Source organism: Ceratosolen solmsi, unplaced genomic scaffold, assembly GCF_000503995.2.
Source record: "Ceratosolen solmsi marchali unplaced genomic scaffold, CerSol_1.0 scaffold49, whole genome shotgun sequence".
Taxonomy (NCBI): domain Eukaryota; kingdom Metazoa; phylum Arthropoda; class Insecta; order Hymenoptera; family Agaonidae; genus Ceratosolen; species Ceratosolen solmsi.
The window spans coordinates 402,246-419,732 of NW_011948450.1; the positions used below are offsets into that span (position 1 = coordinate 402,246).

General features: G+C 25.6%; 1 protein-coding gene across 5 annotated transcripts; it reads left to right on the plus strand.

Moving 5' to 3' along the window:
- Positions 1-833: 833 nt before the first annotated feature.
- On the plus strand, positions 834-9,154 carry LOC105366519 (ovarian-specific serine/threonine-protein kinase loki). Of its 5 annotated transcripts, none has more exons than XM_011504987.1 (7): positions 1,160-1,236; positions 1,860-2,012; positions 7,365-7,643; positions 7,722-7,984; positions 8,232-8,435; positions 8,497-8,835; positions 8,903-9,154. In XM_011504987.1, exons 3-7 carry the CDS (start codon positions 7,430-7,432, stop codon positions 9,107-9,109), a joined length of 1,227 nt encoding a protein of 408 aa, XP_011503289.1. In that variant the 5' UTR covers positions 1,160-1,236; positions 1,860-2,012; positions 7,365-7,429; the 3' UTR covers positions 9,110-9,154. The 5 variants fall into 5 exon arrangements, with proteins under 5 accessions (XP_011503286.1, XP_011503289.1, XP_011503290.1 ...); XM_011504988.1 differs by having other exon boundaries at positions 1,873-2,012; XM_011504986.1 differs by having other exon boundaries at positions 1,162-1,236; positions 1,710-2,012.
- The last annotated feature ends 8,333 nt before the right edge of the window (positions 9,155-17,487 follow it).

Sequence of the window (17,487 nt, forward strand, 5' to 3'; positions counted from 1 at the left end):
ATACCAAATGAAATAAGCATTCAAATATTTTTCCATGGATCGTGATAGATTATTGAAATAAAAAAATTAAACCTTTACTAAATACCAAATGTAAAGTATTTCATAATTAGTAAATTAATATTATGTATTATATTTATCATTATCATTTTGTATATTTAATTTTTATTCTATAAAAATTTAATATAATAAATTCAGATACTTTTAATTGTTTGGTATGTACTAAGAGGAAATCATAATTTTTCGAACTACTCTATATCTATTTCTTAACGATAAATTAAATTTAATTAAAATTTATTTAGTTAACATTTTATAATTTTTGTTTTTACCAATCAGTAATTCTATTTTTATATGAAATTAAAATATGTTCAACTATAAGTTTTTGCATTAAGACTTTAAAAATAAATATTGTTTAAGTTTGTAATTTTTTTAAAATTATTAAAAAGAAGATTTTGCATTAAAATATTGTGTTACAAATAATATTTAAGTAAGTTATATTTAACTTTTAAATCATTAAGATAAATTTAATTACGAATAAGATTTGGAATATTTTTCTTATACAATAACATGTTTCATCATGGTATTTCAATGCGATGTTAAATAATTCTAAATTATTTACGATACTGTTAAATATATCTATATATATATATAATATATATATATTATATATATTTATATATATATATATTTATTTATCTAATGATAATAACTTTTCTTGACAAAAGTTATTTCAAATTACAGATTTTTAAATAATTTGAATCAATAAAAACTTATTCAGACTAGTTATTTATTTAAATTTTGGCGCCATGAGCTGAGATGTAACTATAAATATATAAGATTTATCATTGATCAGCGTCACTCTTTATTCTAGGGAATAGGAATGCATAGTTAAAGGGACTGGTGCACAGCACTAACACATATTTATCGTCATTCTTTAAATTTAAATCCTGATCAGGATGGAAATTGTGAAATTGTTTTGAGATCTCGTATAGTAGTGTATTACAAAATATATAATTATAAAAAGTGCATGTACACAAATACAATTTATTTTCAAAACAACTAAAAAATAGAAAAAGAAAATGGAGACAGAAGAAAATAACATGCCGCTAAGTTTACCGGATACACAAAATGCTGATTCTGAATGTTTTACACAGTCCCAGGATACTCTAACCACTGATAGCTCACACCCGCGAGTTTGGGGTAGACTTTGTCCACACGACAGTAATTTGCAAACAGTGGGTAAGAAAAATTTACGATTAAATTTTAAGTTGAAATTTATTTTGTCGTTAGATAAACAGATAAATTGTAGAATTAATATTTTTTTGTCATAATATTACATCTGACTCAACATGATTAAAAAAAATGTTGTTTCAAATTCCCGTAATACATTATACACAAATCTTCCAGTTTATATTTAAATATACAAATATTTCAATCATAGAAAACATAGTTCAAAAGGATTTATCATTTATATACATATTTCGATTCATATATATATATATTGATTAATGCGAGAATAGGTGGGACACTTGTTTCTCATATGCGTACTGTAAATCTTACTTTATTGGTTATTTCAAAGCGGGAAATATAAATTCTTTTTAATTTAATATAAATTATTAAAAATTTAAAATAGTAGCATTATAAAATTAAATTTCGAAGATAATCAAATTTAAATTACTTTTGAGTTATATATACAATGTATCTACTTATAGGAAATACAATTCTACTTATATTCCCGAACATATAGCTTTTGCTTAAAAATTAAAAATATTTGTATCTCGTATTCCTAATACAACAAAGTCTTATGGTAGACATATTAAATATGGGCAATTCATCCAGCAACATTCATTTATATAAATAAGTTTCCAAACACAGGTGTCAAAGAACACAACATTTTTGGATCACTGAATGATCTCGTAACATGAAGATTTACATAAAAAACAAGATACGATCTTTCTAATCATGAATTCCACGTCTACCTATCATTTCAAGGCCACCAACTATAATCCGAAGTGGTTAGTAATATTTATTATATTCTTACCAATGTGATAGTTATTTTTTATTTATTATATTAGCATAGGTTATTTTTCTATATTGACAATTTAAATTCGTTTATGTCAGTATTCTATTCAAATATAAAATAATTTAAATAAATTCAATTGAATCTATTCCCGCTTCTTTCTGTTTTGTGTTTTGTATTTTCTCCTCTTATGATTTATTATTTTTTGTTTTCGTCAAATAATTTTTGCAGGCTGTTTTTTTAAAAAGCTAAGCAGAAAAAAATAAATAGAATCGTTCACGATAATTTTATTAAGTTACATCATTATATATACTAAAATCTGGTCAAATATTCATTCTATTTAAATAAAATAATGATATAACAGAATAACATTAAGCATCAAAACGCTACTGAGTAGCCAATATTTTATTTATGTGTACATTTAAAAATAATTCACATTACATAATATATTAAGCATTTAAAATAAAACAAATTAAAAAATTATTTATTATTAATTATTGTTTATTCCATTAAAAGACTTCTGATTTTTATATGAGATTAAAGAAAAAACAAAAATTGTATTAATTCTGTACACGAATAGTTGTAGGATAATGTACGAAAAAAAAAACAAATGTTAAAAAAATATTACTAAAAATTATTTAATTACTCATATGATCAATTTGCAATTTTACAGAAAATGTTGTTTTAAATATTTATTTAATATCTTAATAATTGATTAAGATCTATAAAGTTAAATTTACGGCTGTTTCAGAAAAAGTAAATTTTATAAAAAATTTGTTTTAAAAGTTTTAAGTATCTTACAAAGAAAAATATTACATATACATACATTGCTGTTCACAACAATTTTTATATTTTTTTTTTATTAAAACCAATAATATTAAAATCTTACTACCATTTCATAATTTTTTACGTATAGAATTTATTTAATTCTACAAATCAGACTGGGTATTTCAATATTTTGAAAACTTAATTTAAAGTTTAAAAGAAATATATTTATTAAAAATTTATAAGTGGATTCATTTTAGATTTGAATTAAGTCGTGTCTTATACGCAACTCCACTTATTTTGCTACTCTATTAGGATTCGCTTTTATTTTCTTACATTTAACCATGTTATTTTTTTTTTAATTTCTGCTCCATTCTTATTCGTATTTAGCTATAGTCAATGATTTATGTGCAATATATAAAAGAAAATTCTTATTTTGTTTGGCAAATAATTTGTTACATTATACATATTAGTATACATATTTCCCTCTCTCTCTCTCTCTCTGAAGCCATTCGATTCTATAGAAAATCGTTTCTTCTATTTCTTACCAAATTTCGGGTGATCATATTGTTTTCATTTAGTACATATCTAATTGAATTAGATGATTTGAACAAAATTATTGTCTCAATTTTATTTATTTCATTTAATTTTTTAATGAAAAGTTTTATCTCCTCTCAATATGGTAGAATGGAAATAAATATCGATATAAAAATTCGAAAAATAATCCATTCATAGAAATGATAGAATATAAACTATTTCATTGTTTATTTCTTTTACTAAAATGAAGCTTTCTTGTATAATTGCATAAAGGGTGACATCGTTTTATTTTTACATTTATGATAAATGAACCAAATAGTAATATTTCAGGATGCATTAATTTATCGAATACATAATGACGTTTATTGATTAGAATAAAATGCCCAATATAATATTATAAATATATGCATGAGAGCATAATAAAAATATACTGATATTGATTGTATATAACGTTTAATAAAATAACATTATAACAGTACCACATTTTTTTACACAAATTTATTATAATGTTGAATTTATTACAATATAGAAAGCTGCAATTGAATTATATGTAGTCACAAATAAATATATTGGTAATATTAATACTTAAATGAAAAATATACAGAAAACAGTACACATTTACAATCCAAATTATAATGTATAATTATATATGTATATAAATATTTTTCTAATAAACAAACAAGAATTTATTCGTAATCGAATTAAAGCTTTAATCTAAGAGACATATAAAACTAGACGGAAATTAAATATAAATATTCTCATTCAACATTTATACAATTTTATGCACTGATATATATTCTATAACTAAATATGAAAGTAATGTTTAAATCAGAAGAAATTAGAAGACAACATTAGAATTAATATTTATTGCTATATATATATATATGCATATATATATATATATATATATATATATTTATGTATATCCATATATGTGTATCAGTAAACAAGCTTAAGTCGGCAACGGAAGATAGTAACCAATTACATGTATGTGATAGAATTAATTTAATATCTAAACGTGAACGAGCGGTACTTACCGCAAATTTTTATTAGTATAGAAAGTATTAAATAAATGACATACGGAGTGTATAAGTAAATAGTAAAATAAGGATGCATAATCTACAGAGAAAAGAGCGTGAGTATAAAAAAATAAGAGAAAATGATACAAACGTCACGTGCTCTGTCATCATATACACAGCGAGAGAGAGAGAGAGAGAGAAACATACGTGTTTCACAGTATTTGCAATTCAATCATGTAATTCGAATACGCATACACATATTTTTCATCGTACGTTAGCCTATTATACAAATTAATTATTTTACTGATTTCATTTTCTACTATAAAAGCAAAAAACATCTTCTATTATAAAAGCAATAAAAAAACAAGGATAAATTATTTGTTTTAATAATATTATAATATAAATAATCATTTTATGGATTATTTTATATTTAACTTATATAAAAGTAGTATAGCTGTGCATAATTCTTAGTAATTTTCTTTTCTTTCTATAAATACGTATTATTATGCATATTTATTGTAATGGTTTAAATATTTATAAAGTACATTTACTTTAAAACTACATTTAATAGCTGTAGTGTATAATGATTAAAGGAGAAATTAGAATATTTAATTATCAATCAATAAATAATACAATGTAGTGAAAAAGCTGTTAATTTGATGAAATATTTAATAAAAAATTTTAAATCAAACAACATACAATATACAAACAATATACAAAATCATTCCTCAAATTGGAATACTCAAATTATATACGTTGTATATCAGTTAACAAAATGATACAAAACACAATAATAAAAAAATTATGAGTTTTCAAATTACTAACTGTATAAAAATCTTTAATCTTACTGTATAAAAATTTTCAATTAGAAAAAACAAATTTGAGAAAAACGAAATTTATATAATATAAGAAAATTAAAGCAGTTAAAACAAAAAACAAAAATTAATTTTGTTTTATGTATTATTTGTTATGAGCAATATTTGAAAAAAAGTTGTATATTATATAAGGATCGTTTTTATTTGTAATATTTATAATTTGATTAATTTGTTTGAATTATACATATTTTTAACAAGTTTATATAGAACAAAATTTTAATTATTTCTTAAAAAAAATTAATGTATATCGAATAATAAATAGATTAACTATTCAAAATTTAATGTAATGAAATTAATTGTTATTCTTTCATGCAATTTATTAATCTAAATACATGTGTGTTGGTAACCATAATAACAATACTAATAATAGTAATTTAAATGTGATTAATATTATGGTTAATAGTAAACATGCTATAATTTAAATGCTAATTATATAATAAGTACAGTTAGAGGTATAATAAATATTTCAACAAAATAATGAAGATGTCAAAAACTGTAATAAGAGAGTTCGTTGACATTAATACAAAGAGAAGAACAGAACAACTATTGATTTAATACTTTCTGATCTTATATATCAATTGACCCTTTTTAAAATGATTGAATAAATATGGAAATGTAAAACAAATTATTTGGAACGTCAGTAGAACAATCATTTCGTGCAAATAAAATAAATAATACAGTATAAAATTATAGTAGAAGATAACACCTAAGTTACTAAGTTGTGATTAGAGAAATGTAAATCTTTGTGAACGCAATATCACACTATATAAACACTATCAAAAAATCATCCAAAAGAAATACGTAGCTTCTCTACAAAAATAGTTTCTGGAGCTGACTAATGTACTCGTAAACCATTAAAAAGATATTGTGGAGATCCATCAAGAACATTGTTAGATTTTCTTCACGATTGAATCGTATAATCAAGTGTCTCAAAAGTCAATAAAAAATAGAATAAATTAAATTATTTGTTGTATATTAAAAAAAAAGACACTTATGTTTATCAATTAGAAATCATTAATGTTACCATTTAAACAAAATTCACAAAAACATTTGCTTGATCATAAGATACTTGAAATTTATCAATTTATAATTTAATTTATAACAAGAATTAGATGGACTACATGGATGTATTAAAGGGACTGATATATCACATATTTTATCCGAATATTAAATTCTTATAAATGTTATCATTTGTTTAAAACTCAAATATATGGAAGACATGTAAGAATTTAATAGAAACTATTTGATCTAAACATTACAAATAAATAAATAAATAAATTTTGAGAATATGACATATATTTTATATGAATTCATTTCTAAAATTGAGTGTTGCTAATAAACTATATGTTAATCTTTTATCTGATTGAATATACTGCTCAAAAGACAGAGAAAGAATTGTTTAATGTATTAAAACAAGTAAGGTCAATAAAAATTTTTTAATTAGTATACATATTTTACTTTTAATTTACATGATTGAAACAAAACTTACTTATGTTATAATTAAAAAATTTACATATATTCTTAAATTATTCAATTTTTTTAATATTAATTTAAAATAAATTAATTCATAACTCATTAGCAGCATTTATAATATTAAATATTCTTTGAGAATAAATTTACCTATATTATTGAATTCTGTTTTTATTTTTTATTTTTATATTAAAGAATTTCAGCAAAATATGTTTAGATGGAATAACATACTTTGATCTATCTTAGCTGATGATGCCAAAATTATTTATAAATAATTCATAAAATAACTAGAAATATTGATTATATTTTGTAAATAAATTTAAAAAATGATATTTTTTTACACAATTTAATTTGCAAATAAGAAAATTAATGTATATTATAAAACTTGTTTTGTATAAAGTATACTTGTGATATATGCAAATAAAGATTGTAAGATTAATTTCTATATTAATATAAAATATTTAAATAAAATATTATATATCTAAATAATAAATTTTCAATTTAAAGTTTATTATCCTACAAATACAAAACAAATTTTTATCGAAATGAAAAGATAGATGTACAATTTTAATATTTACAAATCTTTTAACAATCATTGCAACAGTGTTTAATAAATTTTTCTAAATAGTGTAACTTTTTTTTTTAATATTAAAAATATTGAAAATATTTTATTTTTTATAGAATTAACAAAAGATGAATATACATTTGGTCGTCTTCAAAGCTGTGATATATCTGTAAAGGGTAAAATGCCAGTCAGAAAAGAACAAGTTATAAGTAAAACTCACTTTCGAATATATCGAGAAAAATCTGTTACTACAAATGGTTTAGAAGATGATGTTGTATATCTAAGAGATGAAAGTCAAAATGGAACATTTATCAATAATATTCTTATAGGAAAAGGCAATAGTATAATATTAGTGAATAATGATTTGATTGCTGTTGCAAAGAATCATTTTAATGGTAATACTTATAATTTATATTATTCTATATATTGAGTATTTTATATCCATATAATAAACTTACTTTTATTATATTAAGTGTTTGTGTACATGAGTACAAGTGGATATGATGATTCGTTTTTACCAGAACAATTGAGAAGTAAATATGCTGTTTCAAGAACAATAGGTGCAGGTGCTTGTGGAGAAGTTAAATTATGTTTTTCAAAAAGTGGTTTGGCTGGCAAAAAGTATGCTATGAAAATGATATCAAAATCTAGAATAAGTGTAACAGGACATAAAAATCCTCTTAATGATGAAAAACACATTATGAATGAGGTGAAAATATGTAAAGATTTAAAACATGTAAGTTTTTAAAAATTTATATTTAAGAAAAATAGCAAATCTTATCGTATAAATTAATATTTATCTTTGTGAACTATATACAAAATTACTGATTATTAAAATGATAATACTTTCACATTCTTTTCTATAAAAACATTTTAATATATATAAAAATTTAATACACATTAGTTAGTATTTGTTTTTTTTTTTTAATTGTTGATTATTTTAAATAGTATTAATGACGTTAAATTCATCATGTACATTTTAGCCTTGTATCATAAAAGTAGAAGAATTTTTTGAGAGTCCCAAAATGGTTTATATAATATTAGAACTAATGGAAGGTGGTGAATTATTTGAAAGAATTAAAAAACATAATGGCTTATCTGAGAAAACTACTAAATTCATGTTTTACCAAGTAGTGTTAGCTGTAAATTATCTTCATGAAAATGGAATTACACATAGAGATTTAAAGGTAATAAAAACTTAAAGTGTGTTTATAATAATATATTTATAGATTACATATTTTATTTTAGCCAGAAAATATTTTGTTAGCTAGTGACGAAGATGAAACTATTGTAAAAGTTTCTGATTTTGGTTTATCAAAATTAGTCGATTCACAAAATATGATGAAAACTTTTTGTGGAACTCCGATGTATGTTGCACCTGAAATTTTATTAACTGGTGGTAGAGGATCATATACTAGTCAGGTTGATGTTTGGAGTCTGGGAGTTATTTTATATTGCTGTTTGAGTGGTTTAACACCATTTAAGATTCATGATAAAACTATTACATTATATGATCAAATAATAAAAGGATTGTATAGCTTCAATGTCTCAAAATTTTTTGATATTTCATTCAATGCAAAAGATCTAGTAAGATTACAAACTATTATAACTTTATAATATTTTACGTAAATTTGTATCATTCTACATTTTATAGATAAAAAAAATGATGACTGTGGATCCATTAAAACGAATTACGATTAAAAAAGTTCTTGGACATCCATGGTTTAATGATAGAGAAATGCTTAATAAAGTAAATAATTTATTAGATTTTAGAGATAATGAAAATATTTTACCAAGAAGACTAATGAATGATAATATTCCAACCAATTCTACCAAATACAAACGTGCACGACTGGAGTAATAAATTTTTAACTTTGTGACATATATAGATTCACATAAATTTGAAATTTGTATATATTGTATATTTGACATAAGATTACTTTAAATATGAAATTTTTTAATATAATGTTTACTAAGTTCCAAATCTTACTATTATAGTTGTATTTATACTTTTGTAATTAAGGTAAAATTTTAACTTATACAATATTGTATTGTGTATTTGATATATATATATTTGATATATTATTAATTTAAATAGTAAATACTTAATAACAAAAAATTACGATTTTGGTACTACTGTACTATAAAAAGTAATTAAAATGTTTGTTTTTATATATACGATATTTACTTTTATAAAAATAACTTTATTATCAAATTAGTTTATATGATAAATTTTTTATGATAAAATTAGATTTTTCTATATTTAATTAAAAACAAATTTATTTTATAATTATAAAATTAATATAAATCCTGATAAATAAACGAATTGACTTTTTTACAATAAAATTCCTTTTGTTTTTGTATATATAGAAGTACATACTGATTGCTTTAGGATTTCTAATTTTATTATGACATTAATGTGAAATTGAACTTATTCTTTAATCCTATTATCAATTTTTTAATTTGGCTTTTGCTTTACTGGGATTTTATGCAGTTAAAGATTGTTTAACATTACAACTTCATTTTTTAAATTAATAATTCATTTATAAGCCTAAAAAATAATTAAAATTGAGATAATTATTTAGTAAATTAAAATTATTATACAGATTTATATGTTTATTTCTCTTAAATTAGAACACTTCCCTAAGAAATAAGTTTTTCAAATAAATCATAGTTTTATCCAAAAATATTTTAGGACCTGATTTTATTAAGTTTTGCGTTTTATAACATAAATTTTAAGTAATATACACTAATATATTGATTCTATTAACATTCATGAATAATTTTTACAAGTGTCTTCACAATATGTTTAACTTGAAGACAATGGTGGATTACATTTCCCCTTTATATGAAAAATATCATTGAATCACATTTATATTTGAAATTTTTGTAAAATAGTTTTGTAGAGGTCTATTAGAGTTCCATCAATAGACTTCTATGATTTGAATTATAAAAATTTTTATTGAAATAAATATTATTTTCTGAAAAATATGTTTTATATTTTTATCACTAAGTTTTCTTAATATGAATAATAATATATTTTATTGTTCATAAAAAAATTAATATTAAATTAGCAATATTTCTTAGTTTATTTATTATTTTTTCGAATGTGACTGGGGTTAATATGTATTACTACTATTATGATTAACCCATAATTTTTATTGATCTGTTTATTTCATGTTATTTTAAAAAAAGAGACTTAATTTTACAGTTACAATAATTTTTCGATCCAGATATAGCTAATAAATTATAATTTATAATTATAATTTCTATACACCAATATGCTTTGATATTTAAAAAATAAAAATAAATAACTTTTATTTTATTTATTTAATATAATCATAAAAGTAAACTTGTATGAATAAATGTTACTTTACTTATTTATTATATTTATAATAAACCTTTTCTAACTATTATTAAATTATTATAGATAAGTAGAGTTTTCTAAAATTTTTAAATTTATATAAAATTGAAATCAAATTCAGAATTACCTTTAAATTCACATATTATTTAATAGATTTTTATAATTTAAGAAGTATTACTATAAAAATTTAAATAAATTTAATATGCAAATTTTTAAATATAAAATTCTTATAAAACTTTGTAGAAAGTGTGATTTGATACAACATATACAAAGACTAGAATGTAGATTTTTATCGTAAGAACATGACCTTTTTTAATTACAAAAAAATATTTACTTTGATTAATGAATCTTTTTTTAATTACTTTAATTTTCAAAAATATAAAAACCAGACTACTGTATTTATTACGTATTTTCTCATTAATCTTTTAGAGTATCGAATTTATAAATAAAAAGTAATATATTACTTGACATATTAAATATAATAATGTCACTCAAGTAAAGCAACCATAAGCAAAAAATACACACAAATTTAACATCATACAATAATCAATGTTATTGAAGATAATGTGTTTGAAATTGCGAGAACACTTCCCAAGTCATTAAATATCTGGCAATACCAAGTCATTAAACATCTGGCAAACCCAAATCATTATACATCTGCAAAACTGAAGTCGTTAGGCTTCTGGAAAACCCAGGTCATTAGACATCTGGAAATAGTCGTTACATCTAAAAATTAAAATCTAACGATACTCAATAGTATACACTGTTGTCAAATCTAACCATACTGTCGTTTGAATAGGCAAGCAAGGACGCTTCTATCAGTGCTCCATATTAGCGGGAAGGCCATGAATTAGACTACTCTTTCACTGATTGAAGACGCAGCGGCGGAGGCGCTCCAAGTCAGGAAGCAGAAATTAAAGGCGTTCCAAGTAGAGATGCCAAGCCAGAGGCCTTCTAATTGGAGAAGCTAAGATAGGGGCGCTCCTAAGTGAGAACACCGTGGTGAGCGGAGCGCTCTTAACGGAGACGACTACAAGTGAAGCTGCGGTCTTACAAGGTACGCCATGGAGGACGGTGCTCTCTCTCTCTCTCTCTCTTACGGGGGACGCCACAGAAGACACTGCTTTAACAGAAGCCATGTAAAAGGCGCTCTCTTACAAGGGACGACGCCGCGGAGGATGAACGGACGCTCATCAGTGGATTGTCAAGAAGGTAGCTTCATACTGCATAGAGTTTCATACACAGTGCCCAGAGCATGAAGCAATTGAAAGACTTCCTCACCTGTCCATACAACAAGGCAGCTTGGAGGAGACCAGCAATCAAGTTACCGCCACATGGCACACTACATGAAGAAATGTCCAGAGACACACACTTACGACCTCACACTTCTCCGTGTAAACATCCATCATCAAAATCCTATAAAATTGATTGCAATTGAATAATTTTTTTCAGAAATAATTATATTATTGGCGTTGTAATATATCCGATAAAAGTTTTCATGGAAATATGTTGAATCGTTTACTTGTTTTTCAATTATAAACCGTTCTTGTTACCTTATATATAAATATAAAAAAATATATAAATCGTTATTTATATATTTCATTATATTTAGAATTAGACTAAGTCCACCAGATTACTGTTGGGAGAAAAGTGTTGATAAGTGGAAGGGGTAGCGCTTCAATTCAATAATACATTTGTTTTTCGTGTCGTTTATTGCGTTTAATTACAACTACACTATAATGATTCTAAGTTGATGATGATAATCGTGGCAGGTCATAAATCTCCGGATTCTCTTGATGCGGTGCGCTTAGTGGTAAATTATTATACTGAGAAGTAAGAGGCCGTAAATCTCTTCACATTTCTTCGTGTAGTTCCACGTGATAGTAACTTGATTCTGGTCTTCTCCTTGAGAAAGTGCTCGTTGGCACTGTATATAACTGTTCGAAAAATAATTCCACAATCTGACTCGTCAGCCAAACGAGCAAAAATCAACTTAGAACAAAAAACCCACTAGATGTTGTGTGGGGTTGACGGGCAAGTAAAGCAAAGTAAAGGCAAGTAAAGTTAATGCATCGATTCAATAATTAACACATATCTTTTTTATTGCTGTTTAATTCATTTATTTTACTTTATTTCCAATGGGAATCATTAACCTTGGTGAAATTACAAATGATCTTTATATTTCTTAATAATCTTGTGGTGTTGATATATCTGTTTATTGGAGAATTAGAGGATAATCAATTTCTTATTCTCTGCATATCACTGGTGAGATTATGATATACTGTAACAAGAAGTAGGTTATAATCTATTGAATATTATCACTTAGAGGTTATGGTTATTGTAGTGCTCTGATCGAACATTACAATATTATTGTGTCTCAACTCGACACGTGTGCAGTTGCCTCTAAATATGGGTCGTATAAGAGCCTAAATAGAGGTTTGCGAAGCTGTGCGCCACCTGTGGCGGGAACAACTTATCGTTGGAGGGATTGAAAAGCCACTGTGGCGTCTGTAGCTGGTCTTGTCCTAGAGTATGCCTGGGAAGCTTCGGTAGTCGGACCTTAATCCGTCCGTTTTCTACGTAAGCCGAGAAATCAAGAATCTGTACTAGCTGTAAGGACTCACTTGCAGTGTATCGTGATTTTCCAGTCTCTCTTCGGTGGCTTGTTATGACGTTCCCTTGCAATGTTGCAAATCTTTAGTTCTTCCTTATCTCCAAGTGAGATTACAAGTGGTCAGGTCGTATGCAATCCAGTCTTGATGAGATCAATTCAACAGTACACTAATTCACAATCGTAGAAAGAACTTCTTATTGAAACTTAGCTAGCTAAACGACTTGTCTCTCCGGTCCTCCTCCGTGATCAAGAACAATGCAAGCATTGTCTTAAAGGCCAAGTGCGCACGTATGGTCATTGTAGGTTGTTGCTCGTGCGGGTTTTGGGTTGCAGTGAATTAAGTAAATGTTTCGTACTCAGTGCTTTACGTATATCTGATATTCGTTCTGAATCTACTTTGGGGTTCTCCCGGTAATAAACCCATTAAGTTCTACTGCACTAGGAGCATGAGCACGTTTCGCTAGTTTTCCAGATGTTTTATGACACTAGTGCTAAATAATTATGAGCAGGAAAGTTTTGAAGTTTTAAATACTATTTTCACGATATTATTTGCCAGATGTTTTATTGCATTAAAAAAAAGAGTCTCTCATTCTCAAACAATAACTCTATTTAGTATGAAACTGTTGCGAGTACCTTATTAAGCGGCTCTGCTGAGTGTGCGATTGGCGGCACCTAGTATTAGACGGCCTTGTCCTGGGTATTGGAAAGGTTTGCGACTGCTTCTGTATGAGAAAGGGCTGAGACGCATTAATATTGGAAAAGCCTGAAACGGCCTCGCTCGTGCGAGACGCACTAGTATTGGAAAAGCCTGTAACAACTTCTTCCTTGACGATCCACTAGAGAGTGCCTGCGTCTTTTCGTTGTCTCCCTTAAATGCATTTCGCTGACCACGGCGTTCACTTAAGCAACGCTTCCTTCCTTGGCATCTCCATCAGCGCCTCTGGCTTCGGCGTCTCTACTCAGAGCGCCTCTACCGGCTGTGTTTTCAATCAGAGAGAGTAGTCTACTCATGGCTCTCCCGCCAAGAGTACGCTCTGATTGAAACGCCTTCCCTTGCCGATCCCAGCGACAGTATGGAGACTCAACAACAGTGGATGCGATTGTATACCGTTAGATTTTAATTTTTGGGTGTAACGACTATTTCCAGATGTCTAATGACCTGAGTTTTCAGAAGCCTAACGACTTGGTATACAGATGATTAATGACTTGAGTTTTGCCAGATGTCCAGTGACTTTGGAAGGGTTCTCACAATTTTGAACAATTTGATTATGTATACTGTGGACATACTTTGTAAAAAAAATTAAATACTAGTATAAATTATAAGTATTATAAGCATTATCTGCATTATAGTAAAAAATAAGTTATAGCATACTGCTCGAAATTATTTGATTTCCTGGTTCAAATTGCCAATGTTTCGATAGCTTTATAATAATTGTCGCCCACCCTAACAAATGTTTGGGAAGGAGTAAAGTGGAAGAGCTGTAGAGATACAGTATGTGCTTCTTCAATAAATATTTTTTATTATGGTTTATTTACAATTACATTTGATGTGTTGGATTTATTCGATGGAAAGGTATATCCTATGTTCAATCACGAAGATACTGTTGCTTGGAACTGTTCCTGTGGTGGATGGTTTGTTTGCACGAGATGCTCCTTGATAATGGTGATTTGTTGTTGATTTGTAAGGATTAACAGCTGAGTGAGTACACTCATTAGTGAGAGTGTTTATGTTATGTAATAATAGCGTAGTGCTAATCTTGTAAGGATTAGTAATAATTTATTCCTTAGACTTAGTTTACTCACAGAGATACAGTAGTCTTGACCTGTTCGATGGTGAATAGTTCACTATCCCGAATGCTTCGTGTGGAAATTGAAGTATTTTATTATCCCGGATACTGCGTGTGGATGATTTCCTAAGAAGGATATAGTGTCAAATCCTTTTATTGCAGCCAAAGTGATTGACACATCTTCTTCTATCTTGGTCTTAGTATGGTTTCGACCACTATCGGTATACCATTAAGAGCCTCTTGCTTTTTGGCGTCCCCACTCAGACAGCGCTTGTGTCTGTTTCGTCCCCACTAATAAAGCCTGTGACCATGGTGTTCCCTCTTATGGAACGCCTCTGTCTTTGGCGTATCCAATTAGAGAGTGCTTCTCTATCATATAGAATAGCTTTTTTACAGGTCCGACGACGGTTGGACCTTTCCATCAGATGTCTAACGACTTAGGTTTTCCGCCAAATGTTTGACACTGGCGATTAGTTCTCATAATCTCGAACACATACATAATATTAAATATAATTATAAGCATTTCTTATTTATAGAAATCACACAGTTCAATTTAGTTTGAAATGTAATTAAAATTTGTATATACTGTTGAAATGACTATTAAAATATTATAATTCATAAATCGGCAGTAATATAAATAATATATATATATATATATATATGTATGTATGTGTTTCATTTCATCGTTGTAAAATAATTTGTTATCATATATGTAAAAATCAAGAGTTTTGTGTTTGGCTACCAACGTTAGAATGGTATTCTATACTTTCCTTGTTTCGCATTAATGTATTCTAATTATTGATTTCTCTTTCTAGTTAGTTGATACACACGCTTTCAATATATAGATAAGAAAGTTATAAGCTTCTATATTAAAACATACTAATCAACACGAACAAACGTTTGCTTACTTTCGTCTCTAGAGAATATAATTTGTACGTTCATGTTACGGAAAATATATGTATTTGAAAATTAACTAATAATGTGTTTCCTCAAGTAAAAAAAATCTCAAGTAAAAATTTAAAGATAATAAACTTATTTTAGAGACACTGATAAAGCTTAACATTATTCGTGCAAGAGCATACCTAAATACTATACCGACAAATACCGTAGCATTTAATCTATAAATTATGGATAATTTATTATTAGTTATGTTTTTTGAATATAAAAGAGTTATAACAAAAAACAAATAGAAATACACAATAGAGTTGTATTATGTTAAGGTTCTTAAATAGTTTGAAGGCTATCCGCATTTCTACATTACATCTGGCTTTTTCCTCGCTATTAGAAGTAAAGACTATATGGTTAATAGGCATTTATTGTAAATTCATCAAAAGCACTGTGTTAATGCATTTCCCGGTCTGTAAATTATTGTGTTAGATAATGATCAATTTCATTATACTCAATAGATAGTGACTTTTCATAATAACCTGGCACCGGTGAATACATTAATTATTGCAATATTTATTATTAATGGAGATTAATCATATATAATTAAAATAACATTTGAAGTCGTTATTAGTAATAGATTTTTTGTACTTATTTCTTTAATCTATGATTAATCATTAAAAAAAAGGTTTTACTTTTGTCATAGAGAGGGCGGGAGTATAATACATGAAAATTACTTTTCCTTTGCTTTAGTTAGTCGATATATATTTCTCACGTTATTATACGAATGATAGAAGTACTTGCATTAAGCTTAAAATAGGTTATACAAATGAATTATTCAACCAATATTATAATCACAGATTTATACATAAATCCCGAATTTAACTATAATCAGTTTATACATTAATTATTTTAATTCATTTTTACCAAGTGATTCTTTATACATTTGTTTCATTTTATATTTTATAAATTTATTTTTCTTAATAGATCATTTAATTTACCACTAAATTAATATATGGCAGTCATCTTAACTTAATTAAAATTGAAATATATATTAATAGAGATGTTTTTAAGAAATATCACATTAATTCATGTTGATTATAATTATTTGCACATGTAAAACTCTTAATTTATTGAATTAGTAATTAAAATTTTTAAAAAAGTGCCATATAATATTATTTGTTTAAATTAATTCCACCATCTTACTATTGATATATATTTTCATATGATAAATTTTGTATATACTGTTATATCATAAAAAATACATAGTCAAATAAATCAGGAGTTTAAATAATAAAACAATAAACCACATTTTCAAGATTTATAATATTAAATATAATATATAAATAACAATAAACTAAATATCATCTACTCTATTATCAATAATATTAAAAAAAATTTTAAATACATAGAATTATACAATGTTAATTAACATTTAATTGTAAGTGATTTTATTTTTATTTTTATTAATATAAAAAAAAATTTCATATAGATATATATACAAGTATATATATTTTATGTATAAATTGTTTTAATTTAACATTTATTACAGATCTAATAATTTAATTTATAATGATGGCATCAATTAA

Excerpts from the sequence above, each read along its gene's own strand:
- LOC105366519 (XM_011504984.1), top strand. The coding sequence starts at position 1,077 with ATGGAGACAGAAGAAAATAACATGCCGCTAAGTTTACCGGATACACAA. Across the intron at positions 1,237-7,364 it reads CAGTAATTTGCAAACAGTGG|AATTAACAAAAGATGAATAT; the intron begins GTAAGAAAAATT and ends TATTTTTTATAG. Across the intron at positions 7,985-8,231 it reads TATGTAAAGATTTAAAACAT|CCTTGTATCATAAAAGTAGA; the intron begins GTAAGTTTTTAA and ends TGTACATTTTAG.